The sequence below is a fragment of the Tyto alba genome, unplaced genomic scaffold (assembly GCF_018691265.1).
Source record: "Tyto alba isolate M040663 unplaced genomic scaffold, T.alba_DEE_v4.0 Super-Scaffold_18, whole genome shotgun sequence".
Lineage (NCBI taxonomy): Eukaryota > Metazoa > Chordata > Aves > Strigiformes > Tytonidae > Tyto > Tyto alba.
Genome location: NW_024881280.1, coordinates 12,645,256 through 12,665,660, shown reverse-complemented (window position 1 = coordinate 12,665,660; position 20,405 = coordinate 12,645,256). Strand labels below are relative to the sequence as shown.

Here is a 20,405-nt window from a genome sequence, read left to right as displayed (position 1 = left end):
CCCCCGCCCCGTGCGACGCCCGGCCAACGGCAGCGCGCGCGCCCGGAGGTGTGTCCCGCCCCCCGCGCCGCAGCCCGTGCGGGGGGGGGGGGGGGGGTGGAACGGGCGGCCAACGGCTGCTCCGCAACGGGCCCCGCCCCGCCCGCCCGGCCTCGCACCTCCCGCCGGCCGAGGCCGCGCCCGGTTCTCCTCCTCCTCGCCGGGGTTTTTCCACTCCCGGCCGCCGCCTCCCCTGGCAGGCGGTGGCGGGTAGAGCTGCCAGCCGCCCCCGCACACCACCACCCCCTCACCCCCCCCCCCCCCGTGGCGGCGGTCCCCTCACGGCCTGCCCCCCACGCGGTCCCGCGGGGCAGGTGGCACCCCGGCTCGCCGCGCCGCGGGCAAAACACCCGCTCAGCCGAGCCCCGCGGCTGGCCACGGCTGCCGGGAGGCACCCCGCAGCAACGCCACGCCGTGGCTTTACTGAAGAGAAACGGGGGCGACGCTCTTCGTCTGATGACCCCGATAAAGCACGAAAAAAGCCACCTCTGCAGCACCGGCCTCGAGTATCCGATCTCAGGGTGTCTCGGCCTGAGGTGATTCACAAGTTACGAAAGCTCACGCTGTTCCTACTCACAGCGCATTTGAAGGATTACAGATTAAGACATGATTTAAACACTAGCAAGCGCCTCCATCTTTCCCTTCTGTGACAAGGCAACAGGATTCCTACTGTCAAATGTGCAACCTTATGTACACATTTGAAAGAAAGGCTGGCAGTGTTTGTGAGAAGAGAGATGACAGGGCGCAAACATGACTAAACTGGGACTTGCCAGTGACAGGAAAAAGAAAAATCCACACACGGTTTTGCCTTTTCTTACTAAGATTTCTAAGTCCTTGCCTCTGTATCTCAGTAACGTCCCATGTCTTTTTGTTAATATGATTTCTGTCTTTTTGTGATGATCATTACTACTCCTCCCAAAGCTCACACTTCCATCCCTTCACTAACCTTCTCACTCTTCCCATTGCTTTTTCTTCCTCTACCCCTCTGAGTTTTCTTTCTCCCTGACCTCATCTCCTAGGCTGTCATATCACACCTCTTACTTAAATTCAGCCCTTCTCACCTGTCATTTCAGACATTTCTTCCTTTTTTGAAAAACCTGTAACTCCAGTTTCAATTTATTATTTTCTCTACTTTCACTCCGTCTGTAAACTTCTTTCACCCTCTTCTTAACTTCAACATTTTCTACTCCATTTCTGCAGTTCATTGTCAGCTGTTATTTCTTCCACTCCAAGGCCAGCTCACCTTTTCTCTTCAGAGCTCCAACCCATCCCTCACCTCAGCTCTTGTGTGACGACAGTGAGATCCTGGACATAGCTGCGTGAGTCTTCCACTAGCGCCAACCATCACCTGCCCCTGCGGGCCAAGCAAAGATTCCAATCAATAGCAATTCCTCAGAGCCCCTTGTCCATTAAAAACTCCTTTGCTCTCCTTACAAGAACCAGCTGGCAGGCTTATATACATAGTATCCACCCAGGAGCAATGAAGATACCATGAATGAAGTAAATTGCTCACAGAAAGATGGTATTTGCAATTAAGCTAACAGAAACATTCCAGGGCTGTGGGAGGGGGGAACAAATAAAAACAGCAAAGAAGTTAGGATGATGGTTTGGAAATTGCGGAGCTGTAGCTTTATGTCATGGGCAGACAAGTCATACAAAGTAATAATTGGAAAGTATTAAAGATAACACAATACAAAGGCTTGTTAGGCCTCTGCACACAAAGCCAAGCCTCCCATTTGTTAGGTACTTAGATGGCAAGGAACCAGAAAACACTGCTTTAAACTTTGACAAAAAAAAAATACTGAAAAAAAAAACACAGAAGGGCTTGTAGAAATGGATGGTACGGGCAAAAAGACACATTTACATCGTAGGAATTGGTAAATGGGGGAAAAAACCCATCTCTCTTCATCATGGCAAGAGACATACGCAGCAATACAAAAACTTGTGCCGTTTTAAACTGCTGTTTAAAAAAAAAACCCAACAAACAAACAAACAAACAAAAACCACACACAAAAAATTAAAAGACAAAAGGGAGCAGTCAGTGAATTATCAACATTTGCAAACCGCAGAAGCTCCTGACGTCGATCAGGACGGAGGGAAGGCGCCTGGCGAGGTTTAACCCGGCGAGGCGCTCCAGCGGCAGCACCCCCGGGGCGGGGCGGGGCGGGGCGGGGCGGCAGCACCCCCGGGGCGGAGCGGGGCGGAGCGGAGCGGCGCGGCAGCCGCGGCAGGGCCGGGCAGGGCCGGGCCGGGCCGGGCCGGGCCGGGCCGGGCGTGAGGCGCTGCCCCTCAGCTCCCCTCAGCGTCCCCTCCGCTCCCCTCAGCCGCGGCGGCCACGCGCCCTCCCGCGGCCCGCCGGGCGGGCGATGGAGGAGCGGTGGTACCGCGCGGCCTCGGGCGCGCCGCTGTCGCTGCGGCGCCGCCAGCACAGCGCCTCCTGCCGGGAGCTGGCGGTGCGCGGCCCCCGCCTGCAGCTCCGCTCCCTCAGCGCCCTCACCGCCGCCGCCTGGCTGGCGGCCTACGCGCTCTTCCTGCTCACCCAGGTACCGGCCGGACCCCTCCGCGGCTCAGGGATGAGCCGGCGGCACCCCGGCCGGAACACCGCGGCGGGAACCGGGGACGGCGGTTGGCACCCGAGAGGCTCGGAGGCGGTGGGGGGAGCCGCGCGGCCGCTGCCGAGCTGCTGCGGGGACGTGGGTACCGCAGGCCGAGGAGGAGCCGTGGGAAGGCGGGCTCCGCGTATCCCGGGCGTCCTCCGTGCTCAGGGAACGCCGCGGTGGTCGGTCGTGATGAGTAGGTGGTGAAAAAGAGGGAACGGTGCTGGCCAGCGTCCGAGGGCCCACGTGCTGGGGCACGGGTGCCCTTGGCGGCTTCTTGGGTGCCTCTGTTGGTTTGTAGCCTCTTGCCAGCGAGGGTGGATGTACGTATTGGTGTTGAGCGATGCCTAGGGCTTTCCTGTGAGTCCAAATAACAGATGTTTGCTTGGAGAGATGAGTTGCAGGCATCTGAAATAAAGGATATATTGAAGAAAGTAAGTGTTAATCCTCGAAGAGGCTTTCCTGAGTGACTCGGAGCCCTGACCGAATGTCACCTATTTGCTCATGTTTCATAGCTGAGGCAGTAAGACCTTGGCAGTACAGGTTTCAAAAGCTGCCAATAAATCTAAAAGTATTAGTTTAGATATCAGATCTGCGATCCATCCTCACAGGGAAGGACCAGCTTGTAGACCTGGACCAGCTATCTCTAGATTGAAGTCAGTAGCTTGACCGAAGAAGCTAGTGACTGTGACCAATGCTATGACAGTTGCATTTCAACTTTTTCAATAATCTTTCCCGGGGAATGAAGACAGAGATTGCTATGTGACTCAGCTGGCAGGTTTCCGACACAGGAAGATGATTCACATGCCTCTAGCTGGAAAGGAAGCTACCTCCTAGCTTTGTTTGTTACAAAAGCATACACCCCAGCCAGTCACCAGTGGTCACCACCCACTGTCCTCCTGCGTGGTGTGACATGTGCTCATGCAGCTTGTAAAAACAAGTGACTGCAATCCTTCCTTTCTGCCAGGAAACCAGACCTGAACATCTCTTTCAGTGTTTGTAATTTATGTTTGTGGTTTTTAGCATGATGACAAACTTTTGGAGAAGTCCTGTATCCTTTCTGTGTGAATGTGACCACGGCTTCTTTACCTCACATGATGGCACAGCTTGAGTGGTAGGGCCATGCAGTTTGGTTCTTTAGGAAATATCGGTTATAACTGTGATTCACGGGTATGCAGCCTACAGCTCTCTAAAATACATCACAGAAATAGGTCATAGGGTGCAGACCTTTGGGATTTATTACCAGGTCTTCAGGTGACTTATTGTTGACTTTAGTTTCATCCACTATATATTTTTTTCTGTAACAGCAATCCCAAGATTGCAGCATGCAAAAGATGGTTTTTTGCATGCTGCAATCTTGGGATTGCTGTTACATTAAATAATATATAACTCATGAGAGCATCGTCATCAGTCGAAAGCAAATGTCCTTTAGATTGGTATTTAAGGCAGGAAGAGAGATAAGGTTTGAAGGAATTTAGACTTACAGTTTGTAAGAAAACCATTCGGTCAGTGTTATTTTCCTAAAAGAGTTTTGTTCCTCTTGGAGACTCCAGTTCCAGTAAACATTTCTCTGTTTGTCACATCATCTCTATAAACATTTATAGAATACGCTGTCCCTAGCTGGTTTTGCTTGAGATTTCTGCACTGAATTTACAAGGGAGTAGAATTTTCTTGCAGTTTTCAGTTTTGGCTCCCAGTTCAGTTTCAGACCATATTGTGACAACTGATATAAAACTCATTACACATGTATCAGCCAGCCAGGTGAATAAAAGGACTCCACCTAAGTAAAATTGCCTTGTAACTGTAGCTTTACTATTATAATTTTCTGTGCAATATTACTTTCTCTAGAGCTGCATTCAATTAATTGTAAGACCAGAGCTCTGTCTTTGCTTGTTTTGTGTTACAGAACAGTATGGTGCTTTCTGCTGCTATCTTCATCACGCTGATTGGCCTGATCATTTACCTGCACTTTGTGAAAGTTGACCAGGAATCGCTGCTGGTCATCGGCTCACTCGGCATTCAGGTGACTTCATCCTATGCTTCAGGGAAAGAGAGCACAACCTTCATTGAGATGGGTCGGGTGAAAGACGTGGTTATCAATGAAGCCATCCATATGGTAATCATACACAGTCTTTCTTCTTGTGTGTCCGTGGGAACACTCACATCCAGCACATTTTCATGAGCGTGATTTACCAGAGCAAGTAAACGCAGCACCATCCATAGCTTTACTGACATCAGGAGCTTTGTTTCAGATTTCTCTCTCTATTCTCTTATCTGTTCTCTCACCTTTAAAGGAGAACTCAAGCCAACCAAATAACCTCAAAAAGCCAAACCCACCCCTTAGGTGATGACACTGACACTGAGCTAGTGGTTTGAGTTCTTTGTATTGTACTGTTCTTGCAAATCCCGATGCCAAACTCCATAAGTAGTCAAGACAGAGATAAGTAGACAACACAAGAGATGATTTTTCCTATTGCTGGGGATTTCTGCAAAGCTCCTGTAAAAAAGATCTTACCCTTCCAGCATGTATGCGTTCATGTCAGCTTAAAAATTTAATAGAAAAAAACACAGGTAAAATTGTTTTTTTATTGTGTGAAGCGAGGAAAGCTATAGACACAAATTTGTAGACTTGACTGTGGTCTGGGGTGACTGGCCTTCAGCCCAGTGAGTTGAAACTGATCTTCTTTCTGTGATAACTCCAGGCATTTGATAGCATTTTCAAACTTTGATGATTTTGTCTGTTTGTCTTGTAGCAAAAAGTTATCTACTACCTGTGCATCCTCCTCCAGGACCCTGGAGATCCTCAGGGAATATCTGAGGTTGTGCCACTCTTTCAGGTGAGTTTGAATGCTGGAGAAATCCAGATCTGCAGTCTGTGTGTGTGCACCAGTTGTCTAAGCGTATCTTTATTCCACTACAGGCGGCTGATTACAGTTGCCTTTCCCCAACTGGGCCTTCAGGGTGGGTAGTATTAGAACTTTCACAGAACTACGTACCGGGGAAGGTTTTTTTCATTTGCCTCCATTCAGAGAACAGGGAGCTGTGTAAATCTGAACCCAAGCAGGAGTTTGCATGAAGTAGAAGTCTTTGGCTCACGTAGGGTACTGAGGCCTCACACAGCTTTCTGTGTAGTCTTAGGCTCAGTGTTACCATCATATCTATGGCACTGTGCTGCCGTTGATTTTTCTCTCAGGTCTGCGTGCCAAAAGTGTTCATAGAAACCTCCTTGGCATTAGAATGACTTCCCCCATCTCACCCGTTGACAGGGATCACAGTACAAGCTGTGAGCAATTTGCTTAATGTATAATAACTTGTTTGCTTTACCATTACCCTGTCTCCCCTTTCTCTTCTCCTGCTAACCTGTACTGGCTGTTCATAATCCCATTTTTGGGATAGATCTTCTTTCTGTGTCTGCGTGCCTAACATAACAATACCTTGATCCTTGAGTGGTGGTAAACAGTACAGAGGTACCTCACATCTTAGGCTGCTGAGGTTTATAGCCCTCTCTGTCCTTCTTAATTCACCTGCTGCTGGTGGCTATCATTTTGTAGTCCGCATCTAGCTTATGACTGGATACAGTTAGTCTTCAGCTAAATACTTACAGGTATAAGTAGACTATTCCACTGATACTTGCTACTAACTCAGTCCCAGAATTGTAAAGACGTTTACTAACAGTAGTATAAATTAAGTATTTCACACATAGTCAGGAGAAAAAAAATGGATTTGCTGGAAATCAGCAACTAATAAGTTCCAGAGAGCTGCAACCAGGAACCCGGTTTTAGTTAAATGTGTTCCTTTCCAGCTTCAAAGAGGCTGCCTGACATTTGTGTAGTTTTGCTTTTTTTCTAGCTCAACTCTGAACAGTTTAATTTTCATGGAAATATCTTAGCACGGGTAGAGTTGACTCCCCTAGCAAAGAAGGCACAGAAAGAGCTGTGTCAGTTTGCAATTCATTACCTGTCAGTAATTCTCACTTTAACGTGCAAGTTAGTGTGTTACTTAGTTTTGAAGGAACAGTAATTAGTAACTTTATTGCATCTCCTTCATTGGGTTCCTCTAAGTTATGTCAGCCTCTAAAAATATAATTTACCCTGTTACTGAGCCCAGGAGCACTTCTGCACTGAATTGACCTATTGTTCTCTTAAGCAACACTTGCAAGGAGAGGCGTTTGATGGACTTTACACAGTAATGCTCTTTTGGGAGCTCAAAAGTCATGGGACCATAGGGACTGTGGGGCTGAGAAACTTTCACCTCCTTGCTGGTTTTAATCTGGTCCAGGTTAGAAGTGATGGAAAATCATTATACTTTGACCACCATTCACTGTATGTGTGAAATTAATTGCTGTTTTCAGTTAACATGCCGTTGTCCTTTTGCTGACAGTACTAGCAGAGGCCAAGGGCCAGGTGTCTAAATTCCCTGTCCTGAAGGTAGATTTTTTGGGGTGGAGGTCTTCTAGGATGGTGGATTAGTGTATGGAAATCTGCTGTTTCGTAGGTCTCTAGAGGGAGTACGGCCTAATAGTTAGGTTAGTGGGTTGGGAGGTATAGATGTTCTTCCATGCTGTGCACTGCGAGCTGAGAAAGGGAAGGAATTTTGATTTAGTGAGAGATTCAGGCTAATGGCAGAATGGTGCTGCATGCTTTGACCTGACAGCTTTAGGGACTGGTGTTTTTCTTCACAGAGCAGGTATGACTTATGGAATGGCTTTGCGTTCCTACATCACCATATTTCATCAAACACCTCCTGGAGTTTGATGGTTTACTTCTCAACGAACATGTAAAAGGGAAATTATTCTCCATTGACTTAATATGAGAAAGCTAATCAACTTCAGACTTCTTGCTGTCACATTCCTTATATGTGCATGCTTCTGATAGTCAGCTTTGTGCCAGCTATCCCCACATTCCTTTCTCTGCCTGACAATCTCACTAGTGGGAAGTTAAAGCTTTCCAGCTCTTTTACTGCCAGTTCAGAGCCTGATTCTCTGTTGTTTGACTTAAATTCTAGAGCTCCAAGCCACGGCTGGACTGTTTGATAGAAGTATACAAAAGTTGTCAAGAAATCCTGGAGCAAAGGAAGACAGCTCCACAATCAAGTGGAATAAAATAGTAAAAAAAAAAAAAAAATCAAGGCAGCAAACTTGCAGCAGGAGTCAGAGACGCATGTGGGAAAGCAAGCAAAACTGGCCCATCGCTTTTTTTAGCAGTACAGTGGTGTTAGGTCTAAAGGCCCACACAGGCTCACAGAGTTGTGAGAGCTAATGTTGGCTCAAGCACTGAAGTGAACCTTGAAATCCTCTGCTATGAAGATAGGTGAGCAGAACTTTTTTGACTCAGACAGAAAAGGTTTCTCCTTGCCTGTCTGGAAACAAATTATGGGGAAACAGGGCAAAGGGAGGCAGGAACATGCATCAAATGTTGTAGTGTTTTGTGGATCTGAAAATTATGATACACTCATAATGTAACCTTGGCCAGACTGTCAAAAATATTATTTCTTTTTTTTGTTTCTATTTAACCCTTTGTTTGAAAAAAAGCATATGCCACTCTAAATACCAAAGCAGATGTGTGGGCTGGGATGGTAACTTCCTGATCCACAGGAGAATTTCAGAAATAAAGTATCATATAATTAAAATACACTGTTGCATTCAATTACGTTTAATGAAATAAACATAGGAGAGCAGACTTTGGCCTCTTCAGGGATCTGCTTGAAGTCCCATGGGATGGAGCCCTAGAAGGAGGAGGGTTCCAAGAAAGCTGATTGATAGTCAAGGATCACCTCCTCTAAGTTCAAGAACAGCCCATCCCAATGATCAGGAAGTCAGGTAAAAATGCCAGGAAGCCTGCATGGATGGACAAGTTGCTTCTGGCAAAACTCAAACACAGAAAGGAAATATGCAGAAGGTGGAAGCAAGGACCGGATCTGGGAGGAATACAGTGACACTGTCTGAGATGTGGTTAGGAAAGCCAAAGCCCACCTGGAGTTGAATGTGTTGAGGAACGTCAAAGGCAACAAGAATGGCTTCTGTAAGTGCATAAGTAGCAAAAGGAAGACAGGGGAAATGTGGACCCATTGCTGAACGGGGCAGGAACATGGTGACACGGGGCACGGAAAAGATGCGGCATTAAAAGGGCCACATCAATCGCTCTAAGAATATGAGGTAAGTGTGTTGTTGAAAATGATGGTAACGACTATGTGAATAAAGTTTTATTGATCTGTGGTCTCAGGATTAACTTAAGGTTGGGAAGTTCTTCACTGATGAGCTGAAAGTTACTGTAACCTTCAACTGGTATTTTTCACTTTCTTTCCACGACTCCTTAGTAATTTAATGGAGACAAATGTCAAAATAAGAGCTAAATCAGCATGTTGGCAGGAGCCTAGGGGTACAATGCTGTACTGTGCTGGTCTACATAATCTGTAATTAAAACATGTGGCGACATGCCATCATGCAGTGTGGTAGAGATAAGGTGATTTTTTTTTTTCACGGTACCATGAAGTTTGAAAGACACAGGTTAGTTCATGTCACAGGAAGCGTTCTTGTCGTTCAAATGAAAGGCAGCAGCTTGGAGATGTGCCACTGGCTTTTGGGTAACATTGCCTAGATTACTTCATTTTTTACGGTTTTATTTCTTATACATACTTTAAAGGTTGGTGTTGGCCAGATTTTTTGTTCCATTGCTGCCCTAACATAAGTTAGTAGGTCTCTCTGAAGCTAGTGAAGCTGCATCCGGATGCAAACTGTGTTTGGTTGCAAGTCCAGGCAGAGCTGGGAAGAGTGGGTGTTGGGGCAAGGGCAGAAATTGGCTATTAACAGTGGCAGCAGGCCCTGGGAACGTGACTGTGTCAGTGACTACGGCAGAGGTCCTTTGACTAAGAACCATGTGGTATACTTGAGTTGCATAAGGCTCAGGGCATGGCTCAGCCAGGCTGTGTTTCTTCATGGGGAGGAAAAATGGTCATGATTTGGTAAGCCATGGGGAGAACGTCAGAAAGTTAACCATGTCTCAGCAGAATGAAAAGAGTCTTGGGTTTAAGAGTGTGCTGGGAACACTGACTGTGCTGTAAAAACTCCATGAAGTCCTAAAAATGTGCACTGAAGAAATGACCAAGTAGCCATGTCACAGGAGGAAGTTTGAAAGGTTGTTTTATCCATCTTCTGAAGGAGTGGACATCCTGGGCCCATGGGAGTGCACTTCAGCCATCTGCTAGAGCTGAGAGAAGATCAGTAGAGAGAAACAAGGAATCTGACAAGGGCAGGTCTGGTAAATGCCTGGATACCAAACACAACCTTTGTCCATTTTTGTTTACATCGAGACTATTTTGGCTTTTTAAAGAGTTTCTTTGATTCCGAGAATAATACAGTTTAATTCATGATAACTGCATTTTATTAAAAACAAACAGAAATCTCACAGTATCTCCCAGACAGCCTTTTAACATACACACAGCAGTTAGGAAAACAAAGGCTTCTGTCATCTCATTCTATGCTGTAGCAGTAGTCATTGCCAAAAGCATTGATTAAAACAAAAGTTATTTTCTCTACCAAAGAATCATACAAAATAGATATCTACACAGGGTTGGTCGATTGAAGTCAGGTAAGCTATAAATAGGAGGTATATGTGCATCCATCAGTGGGGTGGTCCCTGCAATACTCAAGTATTGGTGAATATTTTTAAGAAATAAGGAAAAAACCAAAAGTCTATATGCCATGCTTCTCAATTTAAAGTGCAGCTGTGGCAGAAAATAATGAACTTCAGGACAGCTCTTGCTTACTCAACAGCTCTGCTTCCTGTTTGCCCTTGTTCAAGTCTCTAAGGTCATCAGGGTTAGCACTGTAAGTACAGCCTCTGAACCATGGAGACCTTCTAGGCCTTGAGCATCCCCAGCACCGATGACAGGTCAGTTATTCTGAAGCAGCTTTGTTACTGGTGGGATACAAGAAGCAAGCTGCCAAACAGACCTTCAGATACTGGAGGAATTGTTAGGCACGGGTGACTGAGTGAAGAGGAATGATGCTCTCTCAGTTGCAGCTCTACTAAGATCACTTTGTGTGTGAGAGAGGAAATACATACTACTGACAACTCTATCAGGAGATAGAGTCACTTAAAAGTATCTAAGAAAAAAAAAAAAAGACTAAATACCTTCTCAAAATTGTTTTTGGCTCAGAAAGCTTCTACCCTTTTCCGTAACTTCAAGGGATGGTCCTTAAATTCATAACAAGTGGATATGTTACAGTGTGTGCAAATCAGGCCTCTGTTCATACAGTCCTTTCCTGCCTTACATCTGCCATACTGTTTCCACAACCCACCATGGGGTGGTTTGGATGGTTTTGTTTTGTTTTTAATATTACAAAGATCCTGATAAGGGATTGCTTAAAATGATTTTTGTCTGTCCCGTGCTCTTCTCTTTTAATTTGTGGCTTTGCTCCCATCATAAGTATGAATCAAAATCTTCTTGAAGTATCAGGTCCACTGTGTGCATGAGTTGGATGTTTCAAGGTTGGTGGCAGGTACTAGGGAGTAAAAACACTGCTATGGTTGGTTTGTTCATTTGCAAACAGCTTTGGTTTGCTATTGCTGAATTCTTTCTAATGGTTGGATTCACACTTTTAATTTGGGAAAGTTGCCCATGAATGCATAATTATTATGAATTTGCACATGGTACTTTTGGAAGGTCAGTTGTTCTTCCTTAGCTTTTTTAGAATGCATATCAAAATAGCTGAACTGAAGCCAGGTAGATTTAGATTTTGCAAGAAAAATTGCTTTTTTTTCTTTTATTTAAAATCTATTAACTTTCTCACTCATAACCAAGTTCCTCTGAAATAGATTAAAAAAAAAAACAACCACCCTATTCTCTAGGAAAGTCAGAAGAACAGTACTTGTGTACACATTTGCTGACTACCTCCTCCTTGCTATGGTAGCATGAAGGAAGCAGGAGTTTGAAAGAAGCAGCTTCTGTCAAGTCAGAATGACAGAGTTGATTTGGGAAGATCTGTTCCAGTTGCTGAAGGACAGAAAAAGTACAAGATTTGCTTGCCTTGTCTTCCTTTGTCTGAGATTATGTGCAGTTTCAAACACATCCCAAAACATCTACAACAGTGATTAGCAGAGAGAGTCTTTGAAAGTGCTTGTCTGACAGCAGAGTATGTGACACATTCAGCCCCGGCAGCAGAGATCTAATGTTCATCTATTGCATAGAACTGCGTCAGTTCCTGAAATGCATCAGTCCTGGAAGAGCTGGGGCATCATATGACACTGTTGCAGTTTGTTTTGAGTCCTCAACGTGCAAAGACACTAAGATTCTACCTTTAAATAAAGTTGAAACTATTCTTGAGTAGCACTGAATTCATTCTATATTCCCTACTTCAGGTCTGAAATTACCCTTGACTTGTATCGGAATTATTCTTGTCAGTTTAGTTCCTTTTCCTTCTCAACAGTGTCTTCTTTCTTTCTTTCTTTCTTCTACATCTGGAGCAAGGACTTGGAAAGTTTCTGTCTTTCAATTTTAGCATCAGTTTCAGGGAGGAGTCGTTATAGCTCTAGGGAAAATTAAATCGTCCTCTGGGTTGTGTTAAGCAGTTGCATAACAACTATTAGAGTCTCTGCAAAGAGACTATCTTAATAGTTGTTCTGGGAGTGGCAACACTGAAATTAAATACTGGTAAAAACTTTAATATAATGACTATTCACAACCAGAGCATAGAGCTGAAGTTATGTCTAAACTACCTGATCAGACTATGTCAGATTAATCTTTACACTCTGGTAATAGCCTTTTCAGTGGATATCTACTTACGATGCAGTGATATGCAGCTCCTCATACAGGCAGCGTTCAACAAGACGCATCCTTGTACAGGGTTCATGCCACATGCCACAGTATCCATTACCACCTGGTTTTACTGCTAATAGGACTGTGTGCTCAGCCCACTGCAGTCAGATTCACATCTGTATACCACTCAAATCTGCCTTGCAGAGGTTGTAGTCTAATTTAGGTAAGAAGTGAGGAAGTTAGGGATTGATGCAAACAGAAGGCTACTGGAAATAATTATAATAACTGAAAGGGGCTATGATGAGGAAAAGAGATCACTGGGAGTTCTAAGAGCTGGACTGAGATTCCAGACACAGGGTGTGCAGTCATCTAGAGGCAGGTGCAAAGCTGAAAATGAGATGGATCAAAGAAAATGCTTGTGCTTGTGAGCAAAGCAGTAAGATCAGGAGACAGAAGAATGGATGCAAGGAAAGAGAGCAGCAGATGTGACTGGAGCACTGTGCAGGCAAATGACCTGAGGCATGGTATTTTGGATGGAGTGTGGCATGGAAAGCAAACTCCTGCACAGTCTCCAAAATCAACAATTGATTTTTAAGAGAAAGGACACTGCCCCTACCCACACTAAGGAACTTCGTCTGTTATTATGGAAAAAGAATCAGAGCCCACATTAAAGTAAGGTGTGTAACCAGCAAAGTCATAGCAGTCTGCAATTCAGTAAAGAACAGTGCAAAAAAACCCCCAAAACAAAAAACCCAAACCAAAATCCCCAAAGTCATTTGGAATGAGCCCTCAGAGCAGGGTGGGCCCCTTAGTGCTTCGGGGCACAGAAGGAAAAAAGCACCGATTTTCAGTCTCCCAGAGTTTGTTAGCAGGTGTTTTGCTTCGGGAGGGCTGTGTGGAAGATAGGAGTGAAGGTGTCGAACGGTAGTTAATATAGCTGGCAATAAGAAGTGTTGCTTCAACAATCTAGGGGAAAAAAGAAAATGATTAACTGTAAGTCAATTGGAGGCAAGAGTGCCCTTTGATTTTTAGAACCTACCGACTGCGTAACTTTTGCAAATGGCTTTCTCACGTGGAATTGTTTGGTTTTGTAATGAAGGTCTGTCTTTAAGAGTGAGATAGAATAAGTCTCTTGACTAAAGATTCCACCAGCTTACAGGGGATTTACTGAATGTATATAGCTAGTGAGGCAGCCACAAGTACCAGTCCCCAGGTCTTGTACAAAATGCCCAGCTGTGATGCTGCCAGCTGGAAACAAACTCACTGTTCATTTTGTAATTACCTGTGGAATTGCCATTGTGAAAAGGAGTTTTTCAGTGCTGTTTTTTCCAGAACTCCTGTCTTTCATTTGACTGACTACAATCATGAAGTCATCTCGACAGCCTCCAAAGGTCAGCACAGAGGAGTATGAATAAGAGACCTTCAAGTGCTGCAGACAACAGAGAGTTTGAAAGAGTCATAGTTCTGTAAAAGAAAAAATGGCCACCTTAAACTAATATATTTGCTACTTACTGCAAGAACACCAGATCTCCAGCAGTAATAGGCAGTATAGGTAATTGGCTCTATAGGCAACAGCTGACAGAGAAAGCTCAAGTGAAAACTGCATTTCTAGTTTTCTCCTAGCTTGCTCGATGCCTCGTTGCTTCAGAGCAATAGTCCAAACTGTTACACCCCAGATGGTGGTAGTAAAGCACATACCACTGAGATTTTGCAAGATGTATGAGCATGTTCGCTGCCCATCAAAGAAACAGCTTTTTCGTGAAACCCTACCTTACAATGTAGCTGTAATTTTCCTCTGTTTATGTAACATTCAAATGTAGCACTGACTTCCCTTATCTCTGACTTCTACAAATTAACTTCTGGATCCATTTGAAGTTAAAGTCAAACTTTTAGTGACTGTAAGTGGACTCAGGGGAATGTCTTTCTGTGGGAGGTAAATTATTTTTCTTAAACAGTGTTCCTCACCATACCATAGTGTTATAATCCAGTATGCTGATACCATCTTCATTCACAGCTATCCAGACTGGACAATCTTCCAATGAGGAAGGCAAAATAGGCTAGATAAAAAGAAAATTACTAATTTAGATATTTCTTGACCACCATACAAAGATGATTCTGACATAAATCTTGAGTTTTAAGGATAAAGTGCAGATGAGAGAGAATCCTATAGGCTTACTGGTCTGACCTGGTTTGATTTTTAAGAGGACTTTTCTCAAAATCTGGAATAACATTTTCAAATTTACATAGAATGTAAATGCACATCAGTGCAATTTTCTTTCTTACAGATTTTGACAAATGTGCATCAATTATGTGTTAAAGAGGAGTTATGTATTGTTATGGCTGATGACATGAATCTTTCCTGGGAATCTGCCATTACATGGCTAATGCCATAGGCTTTGCTGTTTAGCTATTGAAAAGTTATTAAATATGTTTATTGTCAGAAATGTCAACATTATTTAAACTCTGGGTGAAACTATTCTATATTCTGATTCTTCAGTGTCAGTTACCTCAAACACCAGTAACCTCCTCTGCTTTTACTCCTGACAGTGGAAATAATTGTCTTTTCAAAAACTTCCTGCATATTTACTCCAGAGGTCCCTTTCATCCTTAGACTTTATTCCATAACTATAGCAGCTTTGACCTCAAAGGAAGAGACATGTAGCCATGGACAAGACTATCTCAAGCTTTCAACAGAGGAGGTTTCTGTTGTGTTAGGGAAGATGGTTAATGCCAAAACAAGATTTCTCAGCCACTATGTGCTAAGATATTAGTTTAGGCAAGGGTAATAGATACAGAGCTCTAGCCTGGGATGGTCTGACGGATGGTGCAAACTACTGGGAGCAACATTCCCTTCCAGCTGTTCTTTGCTCTCCCTCCAGCTGCTCTTTGCTCTCCCACTGATGCCTGTTGGCTGGCAGCTTACCCAATATGTACTTTAGTTTTTGTTTCTGCAACGGGATATTAGCAGTGCTTGCCTCTCTCATGTGGCAAGGAAAGCAGCCAGTTCTGTGTCAAGCAGAAAATAGGACTGAAATACCCATTCTCCTTTTAGCTAGCACCAGCTGCTAGGTGTGATTTATGGGGGGCTCTTCCCTTCTACCCACCCCCAATGGCAAGTAAATAGTATTTTTTAAACTACCATCGACACCTTGATGACCAGGGAAAGAAAGCTCAGGCAAGGTTTGGAAGGAGAGGTAGTACCCTGTATTACAATCAACTGATGCAGCCAGGGAACCTTCAGTACTGATTTACTGAACGCTAGCAACCCCTAGTGTTTAGAACATATTTCTCTTCCTCCCTTCCAAACCTAAGTGGTACCACAGCTGTTCGTTCAGAACAAGAGTATTGCTCAGTTTTTTTCCCTTCCCGAAGTAGAAGCATTTTCAACCCATGTTACCAGAGATCATAGGTATATCTCTGCTCAGACTCTTCACTCTTTGGAACAGAATAAAAGTGTGCTCCAGTTACCTTAGCAGCAAATATTTTGGTTCCAAAGAGAGGCCATTTCCGGGCCACTGTCAAATAAATTCGAACACATTCTGGTGGAGAGCATCCCTGCAGCACCATCCACTTCGTCGCCAGCCTGTCAGCCAGTTGCCTTTCAGAACCCAAGACACAAGACAGCATTATTTACTAGTGTCTTCCAACGAAAGGTGAGTAAAATTATAACAGTTAATAAATCTACCTCTTATTCCAAAAAGGCTGTTCTACACAGCACAACGGAGAGGGCTGTTAGCACTGTCAGTTATGAGGGTTGTACAACCTGAGTTTATTTTAGCATTTTTCTCTATTTCCACAATTATTTTACTACCCGTTATACTGTAATGCTCAGGAATCCCAGTCACCATGGATTGCTCACTGGTGTTAAACAACTGTAACTACAAACACTCAGGCAGCTGTTACAATAAAATCCTGCTCAGCTTGTCTTCACATTCAATTATAGCCTCACCTTCATCTTGTCTGTAGTATGCCTTATATGGAGTGGCGATATATATTAACTCACTCTTGATTTGGCTCACTAGGGATGATTTGGCAGCTATCTTGCTGCATGCAGATGGAATTTGCTTCCAAAAGGAGGTAACTTTGTTAGTTCCACCACCGCATCCCATAAGTGGCTTTGGGTCTGGAATATGACCATTCTCTCTCTTTAAAACAGTTAGAACTGAGATCTGTGGCAGCATCTGAATTCTGTACTTAAATACTTGAGATCTCTGCATTGTATGTGAGAATTTCCAAGTCAGAACATCAAAAAGCCCTGACAAAATATGTCCTACAAAAATTATTGCATGGCCTGAAGCAGCCCATATGTGCTGGCTTTATGGCTTGTTGCAAATGTTAGGCATCTGGATTCGATTGACACTTGGGGGAAGGGTAAAACAAAAATTCAGAAACAGAATTCGTATTAGGTTTAGGTTCGGGTTTGTTGGAATTGAGATGCTGAATTTGGAAGTGAAAGGCTTAAACTTCTTGTCAATGAGAAAATTCGTTGGTGATTTGGCTCCTTTTATATTAGTAGACTGCTATTTTCTTTTAAAGGAACCTTTTCCTGACAGCTGTGTTTTGTTTAAGTTTCTACGTCAAATAATCCTGACAAGGGTCCTTGAAACTTCTTAAATATAATGACAGAATTTTGTAAGTAAAATTTGTTTTCAATGCAAATTATAGAAGAACCAAAAGTTTACCTGAGCTGTTCAGGAGTAATGTTTTGCTTGTAACGTTTGGGGTAGAATTTATCTAAGACCTGATGGAGAAGATGCTGCATTTTCAATTGTGAAGTTCCCCCAGGACTTGAAGATCCTGGTCGATCCAAATCCCCATATTCCACCTAAGAAAACATTATAGTTCATAGTGCAACAGAACTATGGGATTTTTAGTGCAGTAGAACATTCAATGAATTTGCATACCAATAACTACTGTGTTTATTAGTCATGCCAAAAGACACCATTAGGCTAGGGAATTTTGTCTACAGCATTTACCATAATAAATGTATACAACAGAGAAACTGCTGAGGACATGACTGCCCAAGGAATTCTTTACTGATCTAAGAAAGTAAAACAAGATCTCGGCCAGCTACTTGTAGGGAAGACACTTCTGTATAACTGCCAAGCTTTTGGGGTTTATTTTCAATTAGCCAATTAAAACAACAGCATATTTCTAAATAGTTTGGACAATGTTCCCAGCTTTTTCATCTCAGTTTATATTGCTTTAACAAAGGCAACAATCAGTTTCAGCTCAGTAAGAAACTATTATCCTACTTATCATGCCCACAACCCATAGCATGTGTTTTATGTGGTAAAATGCTAAATGCAAGCCTGGAGGTCTAATGGAGGATCATGTAACATGCTCTTCCCGAGTAAGAAGCTATTGGCAGTCCAATAGGGGAAGTTTTTACTGTCAGTGGAGTTCCAGTAGTGATACTATTTCCATATCTCTATTAAGACACTAATTGGAGTGGTTCTGGGGATAATCCAACCTCACTGTTTTTTTCAATATTTTTCTTCAGAAGAAAGGAGGGCACTCCTATAGCAAACTTCCCTACAGCAAAAGGTGTTCTAACAACATGTGTATGCTGGTATAATGTGTTTGGCATGGTACATCTTGGACTGCATGTTTGATTAGAAAAAACACTTCTGATGTAAAAAATAGGTGCTTAGTCAAAGATTTTCAGTGTACACAACTGAAGTCCCTGGAGGACAAAAGAGAGGATTTCTGCACCTAGCCATACTCACCTGAGCCATCAGAGCCACCATTTCCAGAGCTAATTCCTTATTAACAGGAAACCTTCCATTGGCTATTTCACTGCTGACTTGGAAGGCCAGTAGCAACCGCTCACGGTCTGTTTCACCTTTGGCCTGGCTCCGAAAATACAGCCTAGAAAGTAGAGAGGATTGTGAAGGTAAAAAAATAGAAGTGGGAACTTTAATTAAAGTGAGTAAAAAAAAAAGTGGGTTGTGGGTTTTTTTTCCCTCCTTCCCCAAAGTTAACTTTGTGTATTGTGGGGGTACTGGACAGAGATTTGGGAGCTCAGATGCTTCCCTTATGAAAAAGATTTGGTCAAGGAATCTCAAAACATATTTTACAGCTTTGGAAGTCATTTGAATTCTGTAAGATAAACACTTCAAGACAGTGAAGCCTTATTAAAAACACAGGTAAATCAGTGTCCATCCATTCCCATCAAGCACAGACAGGCAATATTTAAGATATGGTCTTCTCTGCTTACCACAGAATACAGAACTACCTCTGCTCTACGTGTATAAACTTCTATATGGCAGCCTTGCAGACTTGTTATTTTTGCTAATTTCTTTTGACCACTTACACTGATACTGTTATTAAAAAGGTCTTCAGTTTGCTTCAGCAGGAAATAAGAGACCAAATTAGCAGGCTTTATTTCAAAAATTGAAGAAGCATTCTTGTAAATCAAAGATTCCTACTATTTTTTATTCCCTTCACACTTGCAACTTCTTTGGCCTGGTATAGCAAGATGACTAATGGGGGTTGAATACACCACCTTGGGGAACTCTTCCCAGAAATATTCCTCATGCATGCCTACTTACAGCTCACACCATCTAATTAAAATATTAATTTAAAGCTGCATCTATGACTATATTCCACAATACTACACAAGATATTCATTCCAATGGATCAGGTTGTTTATTTTTATGTCACTTTAAGATTAACACCACCATTAGGACCATAATGCCCTTACACATGTCTTATATCAGAGTCCTTGGTGTCAGAACAGCCCAACCTTGGAAAGACCTTATCAAAACATCCTTGCTGTCTAGTCTAGGCACATTCCAGTCCAACAAAATAATACTGCAAAGTTTCACTCCTGAAACAAATACTGCCTTCTGGGTCAAAAGCAATAACTTCTGCTTCTAGCTCTGTTATACCAACTAACAAAGTTGACAGAAATTTGTCTCCACCATTACAATCAACAAAATCTTCATACATTCAATACAGAACTTTGTCTCTTTTTGTTTTTGGAGTGGCCTTTGTTTCGCCTGCAAAGAGAATCCACATGCAGAAAGCCATTCCTTGTTCTCAGACATAGATCTCCATTCACTGTACTTCAGAATTCCTGTCTGTATTATAAATTATGAAGCTGTTCCAGTTTTTGGTTTAGATCTTTGTCTTGTACTTCCCTTCTCTACCATCTCCCATCACCTAACTTTTAACATTTCTTTTTATAAAGTCTGGGCACTGCTACTACATGTCTTTTCTACGGCTCAAGTGATTTAGAACATTGTTCTTGCATCTTTTTAATCTCTGTGATTCCTCACTTAATTGCAAGTTTCAGCATATTCATTTTCACTTGTGATTTTTGCCCCCGGTCTCTCTTCCTTTCACCTAACGCACATTATTTAATTATGTTTTAGGATCTAGGCAAATGAAAGTATGTCTTATTGTGCTACAGCTAGTTCTTAACTCCTTTTAATTCTACTCTGCTGTTGCAAAGTGTTTTGAGTTTTATCTCTAGGCCATATACCCTCTTTTATACATATACTACACACAAAAGTCATCACATCTCATGTAGGATTTGAAGGCATCTTAGCTAAAATAGTTTTGGCACTAACAGTACTATAAATTACTGGACATCTACAGAGATATATGCAGTCTGGAAATGTTTAATAAACAGCAGTACTGAGGCCAACCAAGGAAGCACAGTACCTGTTCTTATAGGTCAACTTCACAATTCTTGTGCCACCTTCATATTTCCCGGGATGTAATTCTTTTAAGGCTTGTTCCCATTTGGAAATGACATCACAGATCTTTAAAAAACATAATGGGAAGAGAAAACTGAGGTCAAATGTATAGTCAAGGCTTGAAGGGAAAGTAACTGAAAAAAGTATTGTGGAACACAGAAGATAGAGACTGGATAAGCATAAACATAGCCCAAAGCGACAAAACAATTCTGTTTTCTGTTACACAGTATGTAAAAATAAAAACATTTCCACTGAAACCTCCAGCTCTAATCTGCAGGGGAACATGTGTAACTAAATTCTGGTCTGG

General features: G+C 43.1%; 3 protein-coding genes across 8 annotated transcripts in view; 2 read left to right on the top strand and 1 right to left on the bottom strand.

Annotated features, from left to right (window-relative positions):
- The window catches only part of TMEM229B (transmembrane protein 229B), a 323,642-nt gene that overhangs the window by 201,258 nt on the left and 101,979 nt on the right, over positions 1-20,405 (top strand). The gene's annotated exons all lie outside the window — the stretch shown is intronic.
- On the top strand, positions 2,246-8,264 carry PIGH (phosphatidylinositol glycan anchor biosynthesis class H). The gene is made up of 4 exons (XM_042790967.1): positions 2,246-2,582; positions 4,543-4,752; positions 5,390-5,473; positions 7,641-8,264. Exons 1-4 carry the CDS (start codon positions 2,406-2,408, stop codon positions 7,740-7,742), a joined length of 573 nt encoding a protein of 190 aa, XP_042646901.1. The 5' UTR covers positions 2,246-2,405; the 3' UTR covers positions 7,743-8,264.
- Positions 9,998-20,405, bottom strand: part of PLEKHH1 (pleckstrin homology, MyTH4 and FERM domain containing H1) — a 53,019-nt gene continuing 42,611 nt past the window's right edge. For 5 of the 6 annotated variants that reach the window (XM_042790952.1, XM_042790957.1, XM_042790953.1 and 2 more), the window contains 7 exons: positions 20,064-20,164; positions 18,122-18,263; positions 17,075-17,217; positions 15,861-15,990; positions 14,363-14,449; positions 13,675-13,821; positions 9,998-13,358 (listed from right to left, as the gene is read on the bottom strand). In XM_042790952.1, the coding sequence (XP_042646886.1) occupies positions 13,182-13,358; positions 13,675-13,821; positions 14,363-14,449; positions 15,861-15,990; positions 17,075-17,217; positions 18,122-18,263; positions 20,064-20,164 (927 nt within the window). In that variant the 3' untranslated portion in view covers positions 9,998-13,181. Of the gene's footprint in view, positions 13,359-13,674; positions 13,822-14,357; positions 14,450-15,860; positions 15,991-17,074; positions 17,218-18,121; positions 18,264-20,063; positions 20,165-20,405 lie in introns of those variants that run through there. The other variant, XM_042790954.1, reaches the window with a different exon arrangement.